This window comes from Xenopus tropicalis, chromosome 2 (genome assembly GCF_000004195.4).
Source record: "Xenopus tropicalis strain Nigerian chromosome 2, UCB_Xtro_10.0, whole genome shotgun sequence".
Lineage (NCBI taxonomy): Eukaryota > Metazoa > Chordata > Amphibia > Anura > Pipidae > Xenopus > Xenopus tropicalis.
In genome coordinates, this window is record NC_030678.2 from 87,699,233 (window position 1) to 87,715,977 (window position 16,745).

The window sequence follows — 16,745 nt, forward strand, 5'->3', positions numbered from 1 at the left end:
ACGCTTCCAGTGTGTGTGACATTAACAACTGTCTTGGTTCATCGCGTTTGCAGTTAACATTGGGTCAGTCCAACATTAGCGAGTTCAAGGCAATAAATTAGCATTCACCCCATGTATATTGAGGTTGAGAGAAACACTTGAAAATATATCAAGGGGTATATATGTAATACTTAAGTCAATAATATTGCTTATATCTAAATTAAAAGATAATAGGCATCTACACAGGTTGAGCCAATATAAATTTAGTCCAGTTACTAAAAACTATCTGACCAAGAATTGAATTTTCTTCATTGTTGGTATCTTCCACAACTCCTCCCTACTTAATAACCTCTGGGAAATAAGGGAGAGCCCACAGACAGTAAAGTTCTCCTGGGAGTGACTCAGACATTATTTTTATAAACCTTTTGTTTGGAGCCGGGGAACATAAGCCCACTATTACAGGGGGAAGCTCTATTGTTTGAGATACAAGCATGACTGCATTAAAGGGATAGGAAGCTAAATACAGGAGGGGGGGGAGGGGGCAGAAGACTCAGAAAGTCACACATTTAAGTCTGTGTATGTAAAATGTTTTATGGTGTTTATAATGAACAGCAAAATTTGTCTCAGAATGAAATATGGTCATGTGCCTCTTAGCAATCTCTGCTTGCAAGGGCTACAAAATATGATGTCTATGTTTTGAAGTGATGAACAGCCATGTAGTTAATACACAGCGGCAAAAGACTTCAGAAAGAAAGATACAGGAATTTGGGATTAGGAGCTTTCTCTACATCTCTGGTTTTTAGGACTTTCATTTCCATTTAAGGTTATGAACCGAGAGTCTAAGTATAGCTGGAGTTTCATTATGAGAATCATGTCTCCTCATTGCTTCGCTGTTTTCTTTCCCATATTTCTAAACCAATAAAACCAGTGCAGAAAGCTACAGAGCATTCCTTGTACGCCTAGATAATGTGCCCTTCGTCACATTGCTTGAATTCATAACATGCCAAAAAGCTAACAGACCAATAAACATGATGTTTAGAGTAATTTCTGATGCACATTTACAAATAGGGGCAAGATTCTTTATGCTCCAGATGGCAAATCTGGGGTTAAACTTTGGCACGTGGAAAGGTATGGGTATTCTTCAAATGGCATCCAAATACTTCCCAGAGGACCACAAGTATTGTACAGAAAGACAAATGTACAACATTTTGAAACAGGAAGTTTCCTGTGGGACTGGCAACCAAAAGCACTGGGCCAAGAAATATGAAATTTTTGCTCTCCTATGTATTCATGGATCCCTGGTCTGAAAGTTAATTAGGGAAAAATTTAGAAAAAGCACATGGAACCATAACAGGGCAATTTTATATATCTGTAGGGGGAGGGGAGGGTTGACAAAGATACATTTTTTAAAAAAAATTCACTCTATTCAAAGTTCCTCATATTTCAGCCTGGTTACTATAGTCATTGCTTATTAACAGTATTTTATACATTAGTCAATCACAAACTTCTATGTTCCTGCAATATGGCCCTCTGCTCCTGGTTTACTGGTATACTGGGCCACACACTAACATGTGACATTCCTTTCTATCTTGTAATGAGCCAAGTGCTGTACTTTGTTCTTCCCCGCCCTCTTTTTTTTTCTTGAATCAATATACATAACACTTAAATACTTGGGGAAACAATCCAAATTGGAGAATTTCTCCAAGGTAAAAATGATGGCAAATAACAATATTTGCACAAGTCAAAGACATTAGGCATTAATTAGATGCTTATTCGATGGACAGTAGGACTGCAGAATTGTGAGTAGCAGTGTCATATTTGACATCATATCACCTCACTTAGATCCAGCAATCAGTGTATATCTACAAGTTTTAAAAGAAATCAAGGGATGTTCCCATCTCTATTAATGAAAATGTAATTGTAAAGACTTTGAGAGAGAACTTGGTTTCAGCTCAGCTTTCGAATTACTTGATATGATTTGAGCAGAAGTTGGGAAGTTTTGTCTGACAGATGACTTTTGTTATTCTACTTGTACCTTAGATTTGACCCTACCATGTTAAGCCTTTTATTAAGCTGACATAATGAATGATAATAATAATATATCTATGCCAAGGAAAAAGACTGGATATTCTGATCATATAATTATTTTTAACTTTTTGGGATTAGCAACCACTAAGAATACTGGATGCACATTAATATACAGCACAAATTATGAGCAATGTATCTTTCATTTAGCTTATGCAAGCAGGCTCATGTCTGTAAAAGTTTCCTTGTATGGTGCATATTGTTTTGCATATAAAGTGGAGTGTCTTTTTACAGAAATATATTTTACTAATCTGGTGGGTTTATGTTAGTGATGTTTTGATTAATAGTTATTATTGCTATCAAAGAAAATATCTAATCACAAATCCAGGCATGCTCATGTTATCCTGAATCCAGCTGCACATGACAAAAAATACATTAGTCCCAAATAAAGGAGTACGGTAGTTTATAGAAAATGTACAGTAGTAAGAAATAGTTTGTGTTATTTGCATGTGTAACTTTTAAGAAGGAATTGAAGTATACCAATATTAAGAGGCTTGGCAGTGTACTGACAGATGTCTGTATTATTTGATCCAGCCTTGCAAAGGGCATTATAACACAAAATTGGGATTGCAATTACTGAAGAGCAGTCCTTGAGGGGACAGGGTTAAACTGGTGTGTTGCCAGGGGAACTTCTATTTTACTTTTAAGCTTCTGTAAAACTTTGATTTTACTGTTCTGTTGGAACAGTGCCAGAAATAAACCTTCATTTGCCATGCTGCCAGACTGTATGTTTTAATTTGCGCTAAAAGTTACTATCATCCAAAGGTGCTTTTTGTACTTCCCTATCATTGTGCTTTCTGTCTGTGCATCTGTCCCTGCTCCTGATCCAAATCGCACAAAAAACACACCTTTTGATGCAGGGGAACCTTGGAGCTACTTCCACCTTCAAACAGGTGGTAATTACTGGATTACCCTTGTGGGTTATATCAGTAGGCACAGCAGCAGCGAACTGTGCACCAGCATTTAAAATTGTGAAAAATGTATTCAGAAACTGTAAAACCATCAGCCATTTCCCAAGAGATACATGAAGGATATGTTAATATATAGTGATAACTCTAGACACAAACTTTCATGACCAAAAAAAACCTTCTTTTTCAAAGTAATGCTTGATATTTCCTGCATAATTAGCAAAAAATGTAAACCATTTATAATTGTGATGGGAAAAGGATGTGCTCCATCACAATGAGCCCATTAATCATTTGTTTTCAAGTGTATGGTATATAGAATGTTTCCCATTTGTCAGTTGTACAAGAAAAAATGTGACATTGAATAAAAATAAATGACAACTGTAGAGCTAGCTGAGAGAATTAGATCTCTCATTACTTTACAGCGCTGTACATTGACACTTTTTGGCCCAGCACTGTCTCTCGTTCAAGTAAATGGGACTTTATAGTGGTGGGTTTGAGTGCTTTCTGTCTTGGAAAATAAGTATCTAAGCTGTGCATAAGCTCCAAGTATGGTATTCTTCAGCTTCTAATAGTGATAAATAAGATATTCTTGTGTGCATGTCATCTGACACAGTGCCAACAAATAGCTCTCACCTCCCTAAAAGCATATAGGAATGAGATATGCAATTTTAATAAATCACAACAAGGTTTGAGAATAGCAACATAATATATGCACTGGTGGCGTAAAAGTAATTGATTATACAAACGCATTTGGTGTGATGGTGTGATCTTACCAGAGGTTGCAGTTTTCAAGGTAAGTTGCTCCTTTTGGGTAATGCTGACCATTGCGAACACAAGCTAGAAGGGAAGTCACATAAGAATGATTGGAATTTGTCACAGTATTTTCTCAGAGCAATGGCAAGAGACATGCAAGAGGAAACTAAATACTTGTGAGGATTGGGGTTGCTATCCTTTGGGACAGATCTGTCCAACATTTTCCATACAGTTGGCAGAATAAGGCTGGTTCATATTAAGATGGGATATAAAGGAAAAGTCTAGGAATTTCCAGGGCAAGCTGGGGCCACATAATCCCCTGCTTACTGTATATTCTGTATATGCCAAGTCTTTATTCAAAACGTTGTACCTTACCATATAGTGATAGGTTCTCATGGGTGTCTCATTTATATAACAGAGTTATATATGCACCAACAGACAACTTGATTAATCTAAACAGAATTATTTTTGGGAATAATTTTGTATTAATACAGTCTCTCTTCTCCATTCTTCACTGCAGTTTTCCAGCTTATGGAAGTGCTTTCCCACTCAGGTAGAATCACCCTCACAGTTTTTCAGTGGGCAACTTTTGTCTAAGGTTTATAGCTTTACTATGGGAAGTTGCAGAGGTAAACTGTCAGTGGCAACAAATGAAACAAGGCAGGACACTCTAATGCAGAAAAATGATTGGAGAAGAAAGCAGAGACAAGCTCAATGAGGGAGTTTTTGTGCAAATTTAAAATAGAAGACAATTGAAGTGAAGTATTGAAGTTCCAGATAAAAGAAATTTAAAATATTCCAACAGTGTAGCCAGGGCAATAGTTGTGCATGGATTTTATGTACATGCCATGCTCAGCCAAGAGTAGGTGTATAAAACTGATAATGAAATAAAGATAAAATGTGCTGTTCGGAGCATATAGCACAACTTTCACTCCGTTATGAGACATGGATTGGGAACCATTGATCTTAAATAACTTATAACTGATTATAAATATTGCTATGTGAATAAATGTGCACACACACATGCTGACCTGCCCTGCCTCATGTTACCCTGTAATAGTATCATACAATTAAAGCAACAAAAAACTATCCTATCCATACAAATGGAATTTCATTATTTTTTTCAAATCATTGCAGTTCACTGTAATGTTAGACTTCTGATTTACTAGAAAATGCACATTCCTTGACTATAATTTAAAGGCCAGATTTATTAAGTGTGAAATATGAGCTCTCCACAATAAAATTCATTTCTATGGGATTTTAAGAGGCATATTTATCAATGGGTGAAAGGTAGAGTCCACCATTTGATACTGCCTCTAAAATCCCATATAAATGAATAGATGGTGGAATTTTACTGTGGTGGTGCTAACATTACTTGATAATTACTAATACAGACTTGGCACAAAAGTATTTGGTGCCCCATTCAAGGTCATCACTGCAAAGGTATTAGTATAAGCCTTATCATTTTTATACAGAACGATAAGCACACAGTGTCGGTGGTATTTTCACTATGCATGTATATATGCCTTAAAAGGAAAGCCACCACCAAATGAGAACATGTAACGTTAGCAAATATGCTAAGTGTAAAAGTATTCAGGTTATCTGGAAAACAAACTTTGGAGAATTTATTTGCTACAATGGAATAAAGAAGAACTAAAGCCTTAAATTGAGTTAGAAATGCTGTTTATTTTATCTACCAAATATAATGTACCAAAATAATAATAATAATGCAGGTCTTCAAAGCTTTCCACAGGAGCTCACCATCTTGGATTCTGTTAGACCATATTTTGAGTGTCTATGACACATGCTCACTGTGCTCTGGGGAGCTGAAAAGCTATGCTTAGAGATTAAAAATCAAGCAGAACATGAGGTTATTCTGTCATAGACGTTGGCCTTTTTGTTGGACACTCACACATTGCGTATTTCAAGAAGCGTGGGGTTTCAATGCAAAGTGAGTGGAGTTTGAGCAGATAAAGTTAGTTTCCAGGTATAAATGGGCATGGTTGGGTCACAATAAGGGCATGGTGTCATTCATCTGATATTTCAAATGTTGGGAGTGGGGTTGCAATCTTTTCTGGAAATACCAGCCCTTTTATATTTTTGTCTTTTTTACCTATTAATAACATTGGCATCAAGCATTATTTTTACCCACCAAGCTAGTAAAAAAATGGTGGTTAGGAGGTATTCGTTACCATAAAACTGACTATTAATTCTGATGCAACATGCACTATTTTCTGAACTGCCATGTAATGTGAATCTGAATTAAATAATATTTAGCCCTTATGAGAGCCCTTATGGCCCCTAAGCTCAGGTAACTAACAGCAGCACATTGCATGTATTGTAATTAAGCAGAAGAGAGGATTGGAAGCTACTGGGGGCATATTTGGAGACACAGATCTTCACTGCTAAAGGGCTATGGTTGCCTTGGGCAGTTACAGAAGCCCAAGACATAAGGATTGATTCACTAAAGTGCGATAACGCATATCGCATGCTTTTTTGCGTTAAAATTGATGCAAAAAAAATGCGCGGTTCGCTAAAGTATTATCTCATGCGTTAAGTTGCATATCGCGTGTGTTAAATTACGTGCAACCGCATGCGTTAATTTTACCGCATTGCGTTAATTAGCGCGCAGAAATAATACTAACGCATGATTCACAAACACTTAGACGTGCTAAATATCGCATTAGTCTGTGCGAAAAATAACACCTACTTGAGGCAGGCGGTAATTATAGAAAAGTACAGTTAATGAGTTTTTGGCAATAAAATATGGACTTTGCAGTGTGATTTATTCAAGTCTGTGTTGGCCCCAGAGTGATGCAGCCTCCAGTTTGCAGGGAAATGGTCATTTTCATAAAAGTGCCGTGTAATACCGCACGGAAATAGTCTTTGCGACTTAAATAATGCAAGCAGCATTGCGTCTAAATTAACGCAAATATACTTTTAGTGAATCGTGCATTAAGACGCAAAAAATTAGACGGAATAAATTTTTTAACGCATGCTATAAATAGCTCACGGTTTAACGCACTTTAGTGAATCAGCCCTATAATATGCTGCATTTTTGCCCTAATTTTTTTGTTAAGCATGATATTGCTCATCGTTTTTCTATACTACTTGGAACACCATAAGCCGTGGGGTATGTTGTCTCGACCATTCCTGCAAATAGGTTTTCTCTGTCCAGACATAAGCTAAGCCCACGCTACTACCCTCCACCAAACACTCAGAAAATCCAGGGAGCAGTCACTAAGCAAATAAGCAATCTTGCAATTGTGCACATACAGCTCAAGAGTCATTTTGTAGCACCTTTCTTCTACTTTATACTATACAAGTTACCTTTTTGAACAATGCTTGGTGGTTCAATGCCTAGGCAGTATTGCCAGAAGTCAGGGCAGCAGTCAGACACTGTTCTGTTACAGAACAGATCGCAGTAGCAGATAGTATCCAAATATGGAACCGTACAGATGTCATCTCTACCAGGGCAACAGCTATCCCTTTTCTGGCAGTATGAGCCACTTGCATCTCTTATTCCATGGAGGTGAAGTCCTGGAGCCAGTTCACGTCTAGAGCGAGACTTTCTATAAGAGCCTGCTTCCGTTACCACTAAAAACGCCACCAGAGAAGCAAGGATAAGTAGTTTCATTCTGAAAAACCTGTAAAAAGATTGCAGAATTGATAAATGTAAAAGTACAGGAGCAGTACTGTTTTTTTCAGTACTGTTTGTTAAATCCAACTTCCAATGGCCACAAGCATGGCCAATATGTGACTTATATATATATATATATATATCAAACAGGCATTAGACTGGCTACTGGAATTCCAACTAAGCTAACAAGCAACAGCTTGCCTTTACTGTATTTCAGGTAAGATAAAACTAAGGGGCACATTTACTTACTCACGAACGGGCCGAATGCGTCCGATTGTGTTTTTTTCGTAATGATCGGTATTTTGCGATTTTTCTGAAAATTGTCGCGACTTTTTCGTTGCCATTTCAGAATGTTGCGCAAAATCTGGCGATTTTTTCGTAGCGTTACTACTTGCGCGTGAAAGTTTCGCCCGCCGCTTACGAGCGCTCAATACGAAAAAGTCGCGACAAGATACAAGCGCATCGTAATGGCTACGAAAAACTCGCAAAAAATACGAAAAAGTCGCAAAATGTTCGTTTTCCAATCGGAATTTTTCCAATTCGGATTCGTGGGTTAGTAAATGTGCCCCTAAGTGTTGTCTTCAAAATAGTGATGTGTGGGTCAGGAAAAACTCGACCCACGCCTGACCCTACCCCCCAAAACACAAAATTCTGCCATTATAAGACCCGCAAAAAACCTGTACCCACATCTTTCTGTTCTGTACACTAATTATGCATATGCCTTGGGTTCCAAAACAGGGAAACTGCAGGGGACAGAGGACGAGTTTAATGCCCCATTCTGACCCACACCCAATCTGAACCTGCAATGGTCACCCAAATTTCAACCCTAAACCACCTGACCTAAGGGTAAACCAACTGGTCCTGAGGGTTGCAAGTCAACCTACACATCACTACTTCAAAACTAATCAAGCATATTATAAAACTAATCAAGACACTGCTGTTTTATGGGAGTCAATTGGTGTAGTTTTTCTGATTGCTCTTATTGGGGAAAGTATGGGGGCTTTTACTCATAAGATTAGATAGAATATGCAGAAAAATAATGCTATCTGAGCAGAACATCTTGTTGAAATGGGACACGTTTCTTGAATACTTGTGATTATTCAGTTAATGAGTGTTATAATATTATCCACAGGATGCTAGTTTGCTAGTTACACCTTGCTCCAGCTAGATGTGCAGGCTGAGTCCCTAAGATGCAATTGTTTGCACTTCTAAAATGGAGCATTATTTTCTTGAACAGTAGTCCAGCTTATAGTTTTGCATTAGTATTAGAATCTGGTGGCAGCCTATTTGTAACTGGCAATGATCCAATTTCTTCCATACAATAGCCAACCAATTATATAGATACCTATTACCCAGAAAAGTTGTTCTAGAACAGTGCTGTCCAACTTCTGTGGTACCAGGGGACGGAATTTTTCTGGCCTATATGGTGGAGGGCCAATATTTGAAGCCAGTTTTGGCCACTCCCCTTTTTAAAACCACACCCACTTCAAACCACACCTATGTTATCACAAGAGATTTTAAGACCATACCCACATTACTGGTGCTAGGACAGCAAAAACCCAAATGATTGGTGCTCACTGCAGGGATATCCTCCATCACTCATTTGTGAAAGAAGTTTATTAAGTCATATTAAGCCACACCCTTAAATCCATATGCCTTCTCCTCCCCTGTGTATAGCACAGCACCCTCAGCACATAATAATTACACACCGTCGGGACCCCCTAACAACTAATGTTAGAACAAAGCCCTGCCAGATTCACCTCCCACAGGGAGCATAGGGCAAGCAGAGTATGGCACACACATGCAGTGTAGGGCAGGCAGTGTATGGCACACAGCTAGAGTAGGGCAGCCAGAGTATGGCACACACTGGCAGCATAGGGCAGGCAGAGTTTGGCACACATAGGCAGCATAGGGCAGGCAAAGTATGGCACACACAGGCAGGGTAGAGCAGGACAGGCAAGGAGACAGAGAAACCTATCATGACTATACAAGGAACTGATCATGACCACTCCAAGATGAACAGTCTGTACTGCAGTACATACAGTGACACCATGCCAGCGCTGCTCCAATAGTCTGAGGTGTGAACAGGAGATCAATGTGGGCACTTACAGTCTGAGCCTGCATTGTGAACAATGCAGGGACTTAAAGGTGTGACAATACAGGGGCTTATAGCTTGATCTGAGGTGAGAACAATGCAGGAGGGGGGGGCAGTTAATCTCAGTACTAATACCATTTAAAGGTATCAGTAGCCAGGGAGGTGGGGGCAGCCACAGCATCCAGAAAGGTGGGGGGGGGGGCACAGGCTGCCAGTTGGATACCACTGTTATAGAAGTTGTCAGGCATAGAGCAGAGAAACAGATCCTATACCAGTATTGTGCACACTTGTATTCTCAATAGCACATGGACCTGTCTCTGGTTAATTATTGTCATTGCTGTTTCTCTTGTTATTCATTTGAGAAATCTTTAGAGATACAGACAGCAAATCTTTTGTATGATTCTTTTTTCGTTCTTGATGCAATGTGTCAATAAATTCCTTTCCGTCAGTTACTAGTATTGGGAATGTATAACCATATAAAGGATTGCAGCAGGAAACATTGCTTGCATTCCAGGTGCAAAGTCATGGGTCACTCCACACCTTCAGCCTTTAGTCAAAGGAAAAATTGCCTTAAACAGTAACACATTAAAGGGATTTTGTCATGATTTTAAGGTGTACATTTTATTTCTAAATTACACTGTTTACATAGCAAATAATTCACTCTACCGGTTAAAATTTTACTCTTGAACGAACAAATATATATTTTTTAGCTGTAATAGTGGCGTGTAGGCAGCCATCTCAGTGCCTGAGTCTGAGTTTTCAGAAGGAGCCAGCGCTACACATTAGAATTGCTTTCAGTTACTCCCATGTAACTGAAGGAGTAACAAGCCAGACTTGGATTTCTTACTATTGACTGCTATTCTGATATCTACTGGGAGCTGCTATCTTGCTCCCTTCCCATTGTTTTGCTGATTGGCTGCTGGGAGGGGGGTGATATCTCTTACCTTGCAGCTCAGCAGTAAAGTGTGACTGACGTTTATCAGAGCAAAAGTCACATGGCTGTGGCACCCTGGGAAGCTAAATATAAAATATCTGTCTGTGTTTTTGTAAAATGGATTCCAGTGCAGGATTCTGCTGGAGAAGTTCTATTAACTGATGCATTTTGAAAAAAACATGTTTTCCCATTACAGTATTCCTTTAATATTTTATTATTGTTATGAAACCCATGCCCAGTTACCACAAAACGAATTTAAGCTGTTTATTCACTTTTTAGGGCGGGTGTTAAGTTGTCCACACCAGCAAATTCAAGCTGCCGATTTGAGTCCTTATGTGATTTGGCAGCTTACGTGTCTGTGTATGGGGACCCCCAATAGGCTGACCTGTCCAATATCTGGCTGAAAACTGTCCAGGTTTGATTTTTTTATTAAGATCAAGGATGGCATCAGTTTATTGATGTCGTTCTCACTCTGACCGCTCTATCTGTTGTTGTAATTTCCACCTTAGGTGGGGAAAGTTTCCCACCTAAGATTCTTTGGTTAGATTTTTTTGGAAGAAAATAGGAGTTGCAGCCATTTCAATGCTAGAAACAGTTGTCCAAATGTTGCCCTAAGACATATTACTGTTACTTGTCTTTTCTAATGGATTTCTAGAGAATTTAAGCACTTCTGTATCACCTCATCTAAGATGAGCTCTTAGAATGTAAAGAATGATACGTATCTGCCACCAGCTTCAGGGCAACATGTAACCATTATGGCAGGACAAACCTTTCTTGTGTATGTGTAGCGGATACTGTATACTTATAAGTTATGGCAAAGCATCTTAAATTGGTGACCTTTGATCAAGGTTTTTCGCACCACTAGGGTATGCTGCTCTGAACATTACATTAATTTCTGATATAGGTATTTGAATACATAAAATGTAGACATAAAAATAGGCAACAGTTTAAGTATCTGGGATCTATACTTTGTATGGGTAGTTCTCCTACTCCATACCTTGGGGCCAGCTGGAAGACCTAATGCTGAAGTAGATCTGATCAGTTTTATCTAAATATGTTGCAGAATTTTGCAGCTTGGAGCTGGGGTTTAGGGGGTGCTCTTACAAGCTTACAAATGTAATACATAAATGCATATTGAAAATTTCCACCTATATGAGGGTAGGGATTCCGGTGTTATATAGTAATGATACTGGATTAGATGCTATAGTTATATCCCAAGAGGAAGTATGATTGTTGAACTAATGCCTGTGCTTACATGTTAGTGACTGCCAATGGTGCCTTCAAAAGTATGTTGACTTTCCTTGTCTTTTAAAAGGGACATAAACCTGCCATAGCAGTGCTCCTCCAATATAAATGTTGGAGAATGCTCCAACAAATGATGGTTAAAAACATGATGGCAGCTGTAGCCCAAGAATTATAGAGATTTGTAAAATCACTGCACAATAAAACTTTTTCAGGTGTTCCAGAGCCAGTGTCCCAATTCATGGAAAAGACATCTGCAAATGGGGCTACTTAACTGCCTGCTTTGTTTACTTTTGATTCTCTTAGCTTGGGTTCATATCATTGTCATAAAAGGCATTAGCAGCATTAGATATGTCATTACAGGGCAATATTGATTAATGTGCAATTGAGTTTGGGCTCCCTAATATAAAGATCTAGGTTTTAGCAAAGAACCAGTTTGAAGGGAAGGTTTATAAACCCTTTAAATTTGGACTAGAGAAAGGAGGAGGAAAGCAGCATATACAAGTTGACTGTGTAGCTAAGCCCTACAGACTTATACGATATTGTATTTTTTTTTTTTAAAATAAAGGTAAATGGGAGAATGGTAAAAAGGAAATACCTCTTTTAGACCTGTGAAAAGTACAGTATTGCTGAAAAGAGAAAATTTCTGCTTGCTCATGCTTGCTAAGTCAACACAGTGCATTGTTTAAATACCCGTGTAGTGTAACTGAGTTCCTGAAAATAATATCAGAAAAGAAATACACGTTACACTGATCCCCTAAAAATGCACAGTTTCCAGAGGCCCCACAGTCTTAACCACTGAGACAAACACTTGCATAACACTGTGTTGCTTCTAATCATTGTGGCAATGACATTGTGGCAAATACATCAGTGAATACATTTCTACATGATATGCATGATCCCACCTCAAAATGTTCAGACTTATTTTAAAGAGCCAATAAATGATACAGCGGACCCTATTTTAATTTAATTATACCAGTAAGGGGACCCAACTCACAGCATGGGTGTGAGAAATACTATCCAGCCTTTTTTATTCAACACAGGGTTAAATTACATGCCAAGCATTTTTCATTACTCTTGGAAACAAAACTTGCCATCGTGTTATAGCATGAAAACTATGGCAACAAGAAAACAGGATGTGAGGCTAGATTGTATTGCCATGCTCCTATTCACCATTCCTGACATTCAAACAAATGCCTGGTTGCTAAGATCCAGCTCCCAACTGAAGTGCTGCAGAATATCGCGTAAAAAATATAAATCTTAAACTTTAACAAATGAGAATGAAAAACACTTGCAAACTGCCATCGATTTTCAAACTCTGTATCACGCTTACAGCGAATGCACAGGTACATCAACCAGTTAAATGGGACATAAACCTTCCACAGTGTTGTTTGGTCCAAATGCTACTGGTCTCTACAACTCTCAGCAAAAAACACTATTATATTACATTCAACCATAGCCTTCACTCTACCCTGCTACTCTAGATAATAGGTGACTGATGTTAAGACTTAATTTTCATGTCTGAGTATTTTAGGGGTACTGTACCTACTTTGGAGAACTACATGGGGTAAATTGGAGAGTTCTATTAAGGGTTTTCATCCCCTTTTTAGAGGGTGGTGATGATCCAGTTCTGGCATATTTGAGACCTAATTTCAGTTTACTACATAGAGTTATGATAAATGAGTTTACTATATAGAGTTATGAGAAAAGAGATTGGCTGGATGATTATTACCCTAATTACATGGGGTTAGTTGAGTTGATGCCTCCGCATATGTGTAATCCTATTTGTTGTTTCCTTCCTGTCCTTGTCCAGATTGGCCAAATGGTTCTTATCTACAGTAAAATGTCATATTTTTACCTCTATGGTGCCCAAGTTCAAAGACTGGCTAGCATGCAACAGCTTTGGAATTTCACCACTTTTTCTTAATAACCATTTATCCTGGATTATCCTGCAGCTCTTACATTTCCACAGTTAAATGTAAAATCTAGTTATTTGGGAAACCAGTAGCACAGTTTTTAGCACAACATTGGGATTTTGCAAAAAAGACACATTCAATTGAGTACTAACTCATAACTTTGCTTATAGTTTCTTAGGTGAGGATCTAATAATTTGTCAATATTTTTAGTTATAGTCAGAGTCAAGCTAGTAGAAACCAGGAATCCATGCAGAGGATCTGTTATCTGGAAACCAGTTATCTAGAAAGCTCTGAAGTACAGGAAGGCAATCTCCCTGATGTTGTATTTTGTACTTGGTCCCAGCTAATATATAATTAATTCTTATTGGAGGCCAAACAATCATATTGGGTTTATTTAATTTTTAAATGATTTTAGTAGATTTACAGTATGGACATCCAAATTAGGAAATATTAGGAATTAGGAATATTAGGAATATTAGCAAAACTATACAGAATTTCCTTACTGTCAGAAAACTGCAGTAGGACATAATGGCATTGTAATAGTTGCTAACTACTTGAAACATCCTTAAAATTGCCCCCACACAAACTACTATTAAAGTAGTATTGTCAACGAGACAAGAGAATCTCCGTTTGCTACTAATTGCAACTTTTATCTTCAGCTGTGAAAGTAGTTTTAATGTGACTACAGTAATGTTGTCCCAGAATAACTCAGAAAGCTCTCTCTAGGAATGTACTTGTACACATGTAAGAAAATTAAAGGTGGTTGGTATTACTAAAGGTTTTATAACGAGGCATGAATCAGCTTGCCAGTTCAGTATCAGTCACTCATTTGAATGAAGTGAAGCAAAGAGAGATAGGCTGGGACAGACCTGCTTTAAATTGTTCCCACCAGTAACAGTGCAAAGGTACCAGGTGGTTTGTAAAGTCATGTAATTCCCAACGCAGTTCTCATAAATTGTAATACAGGTATGGGACCTGTTATCCAGAATGCCCCGGGTATTCTGGATGAGGGATCTTTCTGTAATTTGGATCTCCATAACTTAAGTCTGCTAAAAATCATTTAAACATTAAATTAACCCAATAGGCTTGTTTTGCCTCCAATAAGGATTAATTATATCTTAGTTGGGATCAAGTACAAGGTTCTGTTTTATAATTACAGAGCAAAAGGAAATCATTTTTAAAAATTAGAATTATTTGCTTATAATAGAGTCTATGGGAGATAGCCTTTCCGTAATTTGGAACTTTCTGGATAACAGGTTTCCGGATAAGGGATCCCATACCTGTAGTTCTAAGTTTTAACGCCTTGAAAACATAATAACCATTTTTGACGTGACAACATTTCAGCCTTTCTCTAAGGGACATTGGATTTGTTTCTTCATATCATCCACAATTTGTGACAGCAGACTATTCATATGACAAAATAATTATTGATTTTTCAACACCTTTAAATAACTTGTGCAAATAGTACAAGTAAAGCAATTGATTATTTTGCCATTAAATCATGCAACAGAATTGAGTGTATACATATCTATAGTGTCAATAGGGTAGTGTATTCCAGGTGGAAGCAGGTGGGATTTTATTCATGTAAAGCAGAATAAAAAACCTTATATTTAATTCCGCCCAAGAGTACCCAAAAGTTCTACCTGTGCCAATTTTAGCCAGCACAAACCCAAATCAGCATTAATACACTGGGTCTGAATAAATGACTACGGAGTGGAAAAATCCCACCTACATCCCATCAGCTGCTGTTGAACTATAACACTCAAAATTCTCCTTAGAAGGGACAGCTTTTTAAAATAGTACATAGCAGTGGTTAGTTTGCTTTATCAAAGTTTCAGTACCTGAAAGAAGTTTCAATAAACTACAACTTTATACATTTAAACAGAAGCAAACACTCACATATGTAGTTATTTAAACATTAATATATACATACACACATATAACACGCATAAGCCTAGGTCTTCAGACTAGTTACATTGCTCCACTACAGTTTGTACAATTATATACATACAAACACACATATGTGTTTGTGATCATTGATAAATGCTTTATACTGAAAGACCTATTGGGATAGTAAAGAAGTGGAACCAGCAAACAGTAACAGAGTTCCCTTGGTGCCGCAGCTACAGGTGGCCATTGTCGCACAATAGTGCATGCTCACACAATCACACACAGAAACACACACATGCAAGCAGAATCACTAAGGCTCTCTCACACACACACTCTCACACTCACACAATCAAGCAGATTTAGTCTCCAGACTGAAGCACAGAGATTTTCTAACACAGTCTCTGTCACACACCCAGCAATATATGACCAGGCTGTACCTGGATGAAAAGAAACAAAAAAACAAACAGCCTAAACAGCAATGCTATAAGGACAGGGAATCAAATTGATATCTTAAATACTGTCGCAGGGACATGGGGCATTTGTTCTTGTCCTGTTTGAGGGGAAAACTCCAGATGAGCAAATGTCTCACCCCACATAGTCCTATGCCCTCTTGCTGTCCTGCCTATGTGCCACTCTCTTCCGTCCTAATCCAAACATGTTTAGTTTGTTCTGTATAGACTGGAATTATCAGGCTTTTTCATAGTGGTAAGCAACAAAATTAATGATTAAGCTCAGGTCTTGGTGGTGTCACCACCTCACTAGCTGCCACTGTAACTTTCTTTCTCCTTGCTATTCCTCCTAGGATATTGCAGTATGGCTCTATTATCACTGCAATATCCATGAGCACTGTAACTGTATCTGTGAAAAAGAAACTATTAATGCCAATAAGAAGCATCCCATTGCTACAGGTTGAAATAGGTTAGCTTTATAAGATGTGAGAGCTTGCTAGCAGTAATATGATGTGGCTGCCGCCATTAGTTACCTGTACAGCTCATGCAGTGTCAGAGGTTCACAGCGCTGCCGCCCTTTGAGTGCACTTGTTGTGGTCAATAACCAGGACACTCCTTATGTACGGAGTGAGCCCAGCTGAAACTTACTCCTACACACTCCTTCCTATGCCCAGCCCTTAATCTGTTAGTCCTGCCCACTGCTGTGTTCTCTATCCATAGGCATCCGTTAGGATCTCAGCAGCTGCTTATTCTCTGCCTCTGTTCTGATAACATTGCAGGTCTCGACCAGGCTGCAGTTTGATACTTGCTACTTTGCTTCTTTTCATCCAACTTTAGCCTGGTCACATATATCC

At 38.3% G+C, this 16,745-nt stretch overlaps 1 protein-coding gene across 2 annotated transcripts in view; it reads right to left on the reverse strand.

The window, feature by feature from the left end:
- tinagl1 (tubulointerstitial nephritis antigen-like 1) overlaps positions 1-16,531 on the reverse strand; it is a 34,088-nt gene extending 17,557 nt beyond the window's left edge. The window contains exons 1-3 of one of the 2 annotated variants that reach the window (XM_002938486.5): positions 16,425-16,531; positions 7,056-7,372; positions 3,746-3,809 (exon numbers count right to left, since the gene is read on the reverse strand). In XM_002938486.5, the coding sequence (XP_002938532.3) occupies positions 3,746-3,809; positions 7,056-7,362 (371 nt within the window). In that variant the 5' untranslated portion in view covers positions 7,363-7,372; positions 16,425-16,531. Of the gene's footprint in view, positions 1-3,745; positions 3,810-7,055; positions 7,373-16,031; positions 16,099-16,424 lie in introns of those variants that run through there. The other variant, XM_004911603.3, reaches the window with a different exon arrangement.
- Between the last annotated feature and the right edge of the window lie 214 nt (positions 16,532-16,745).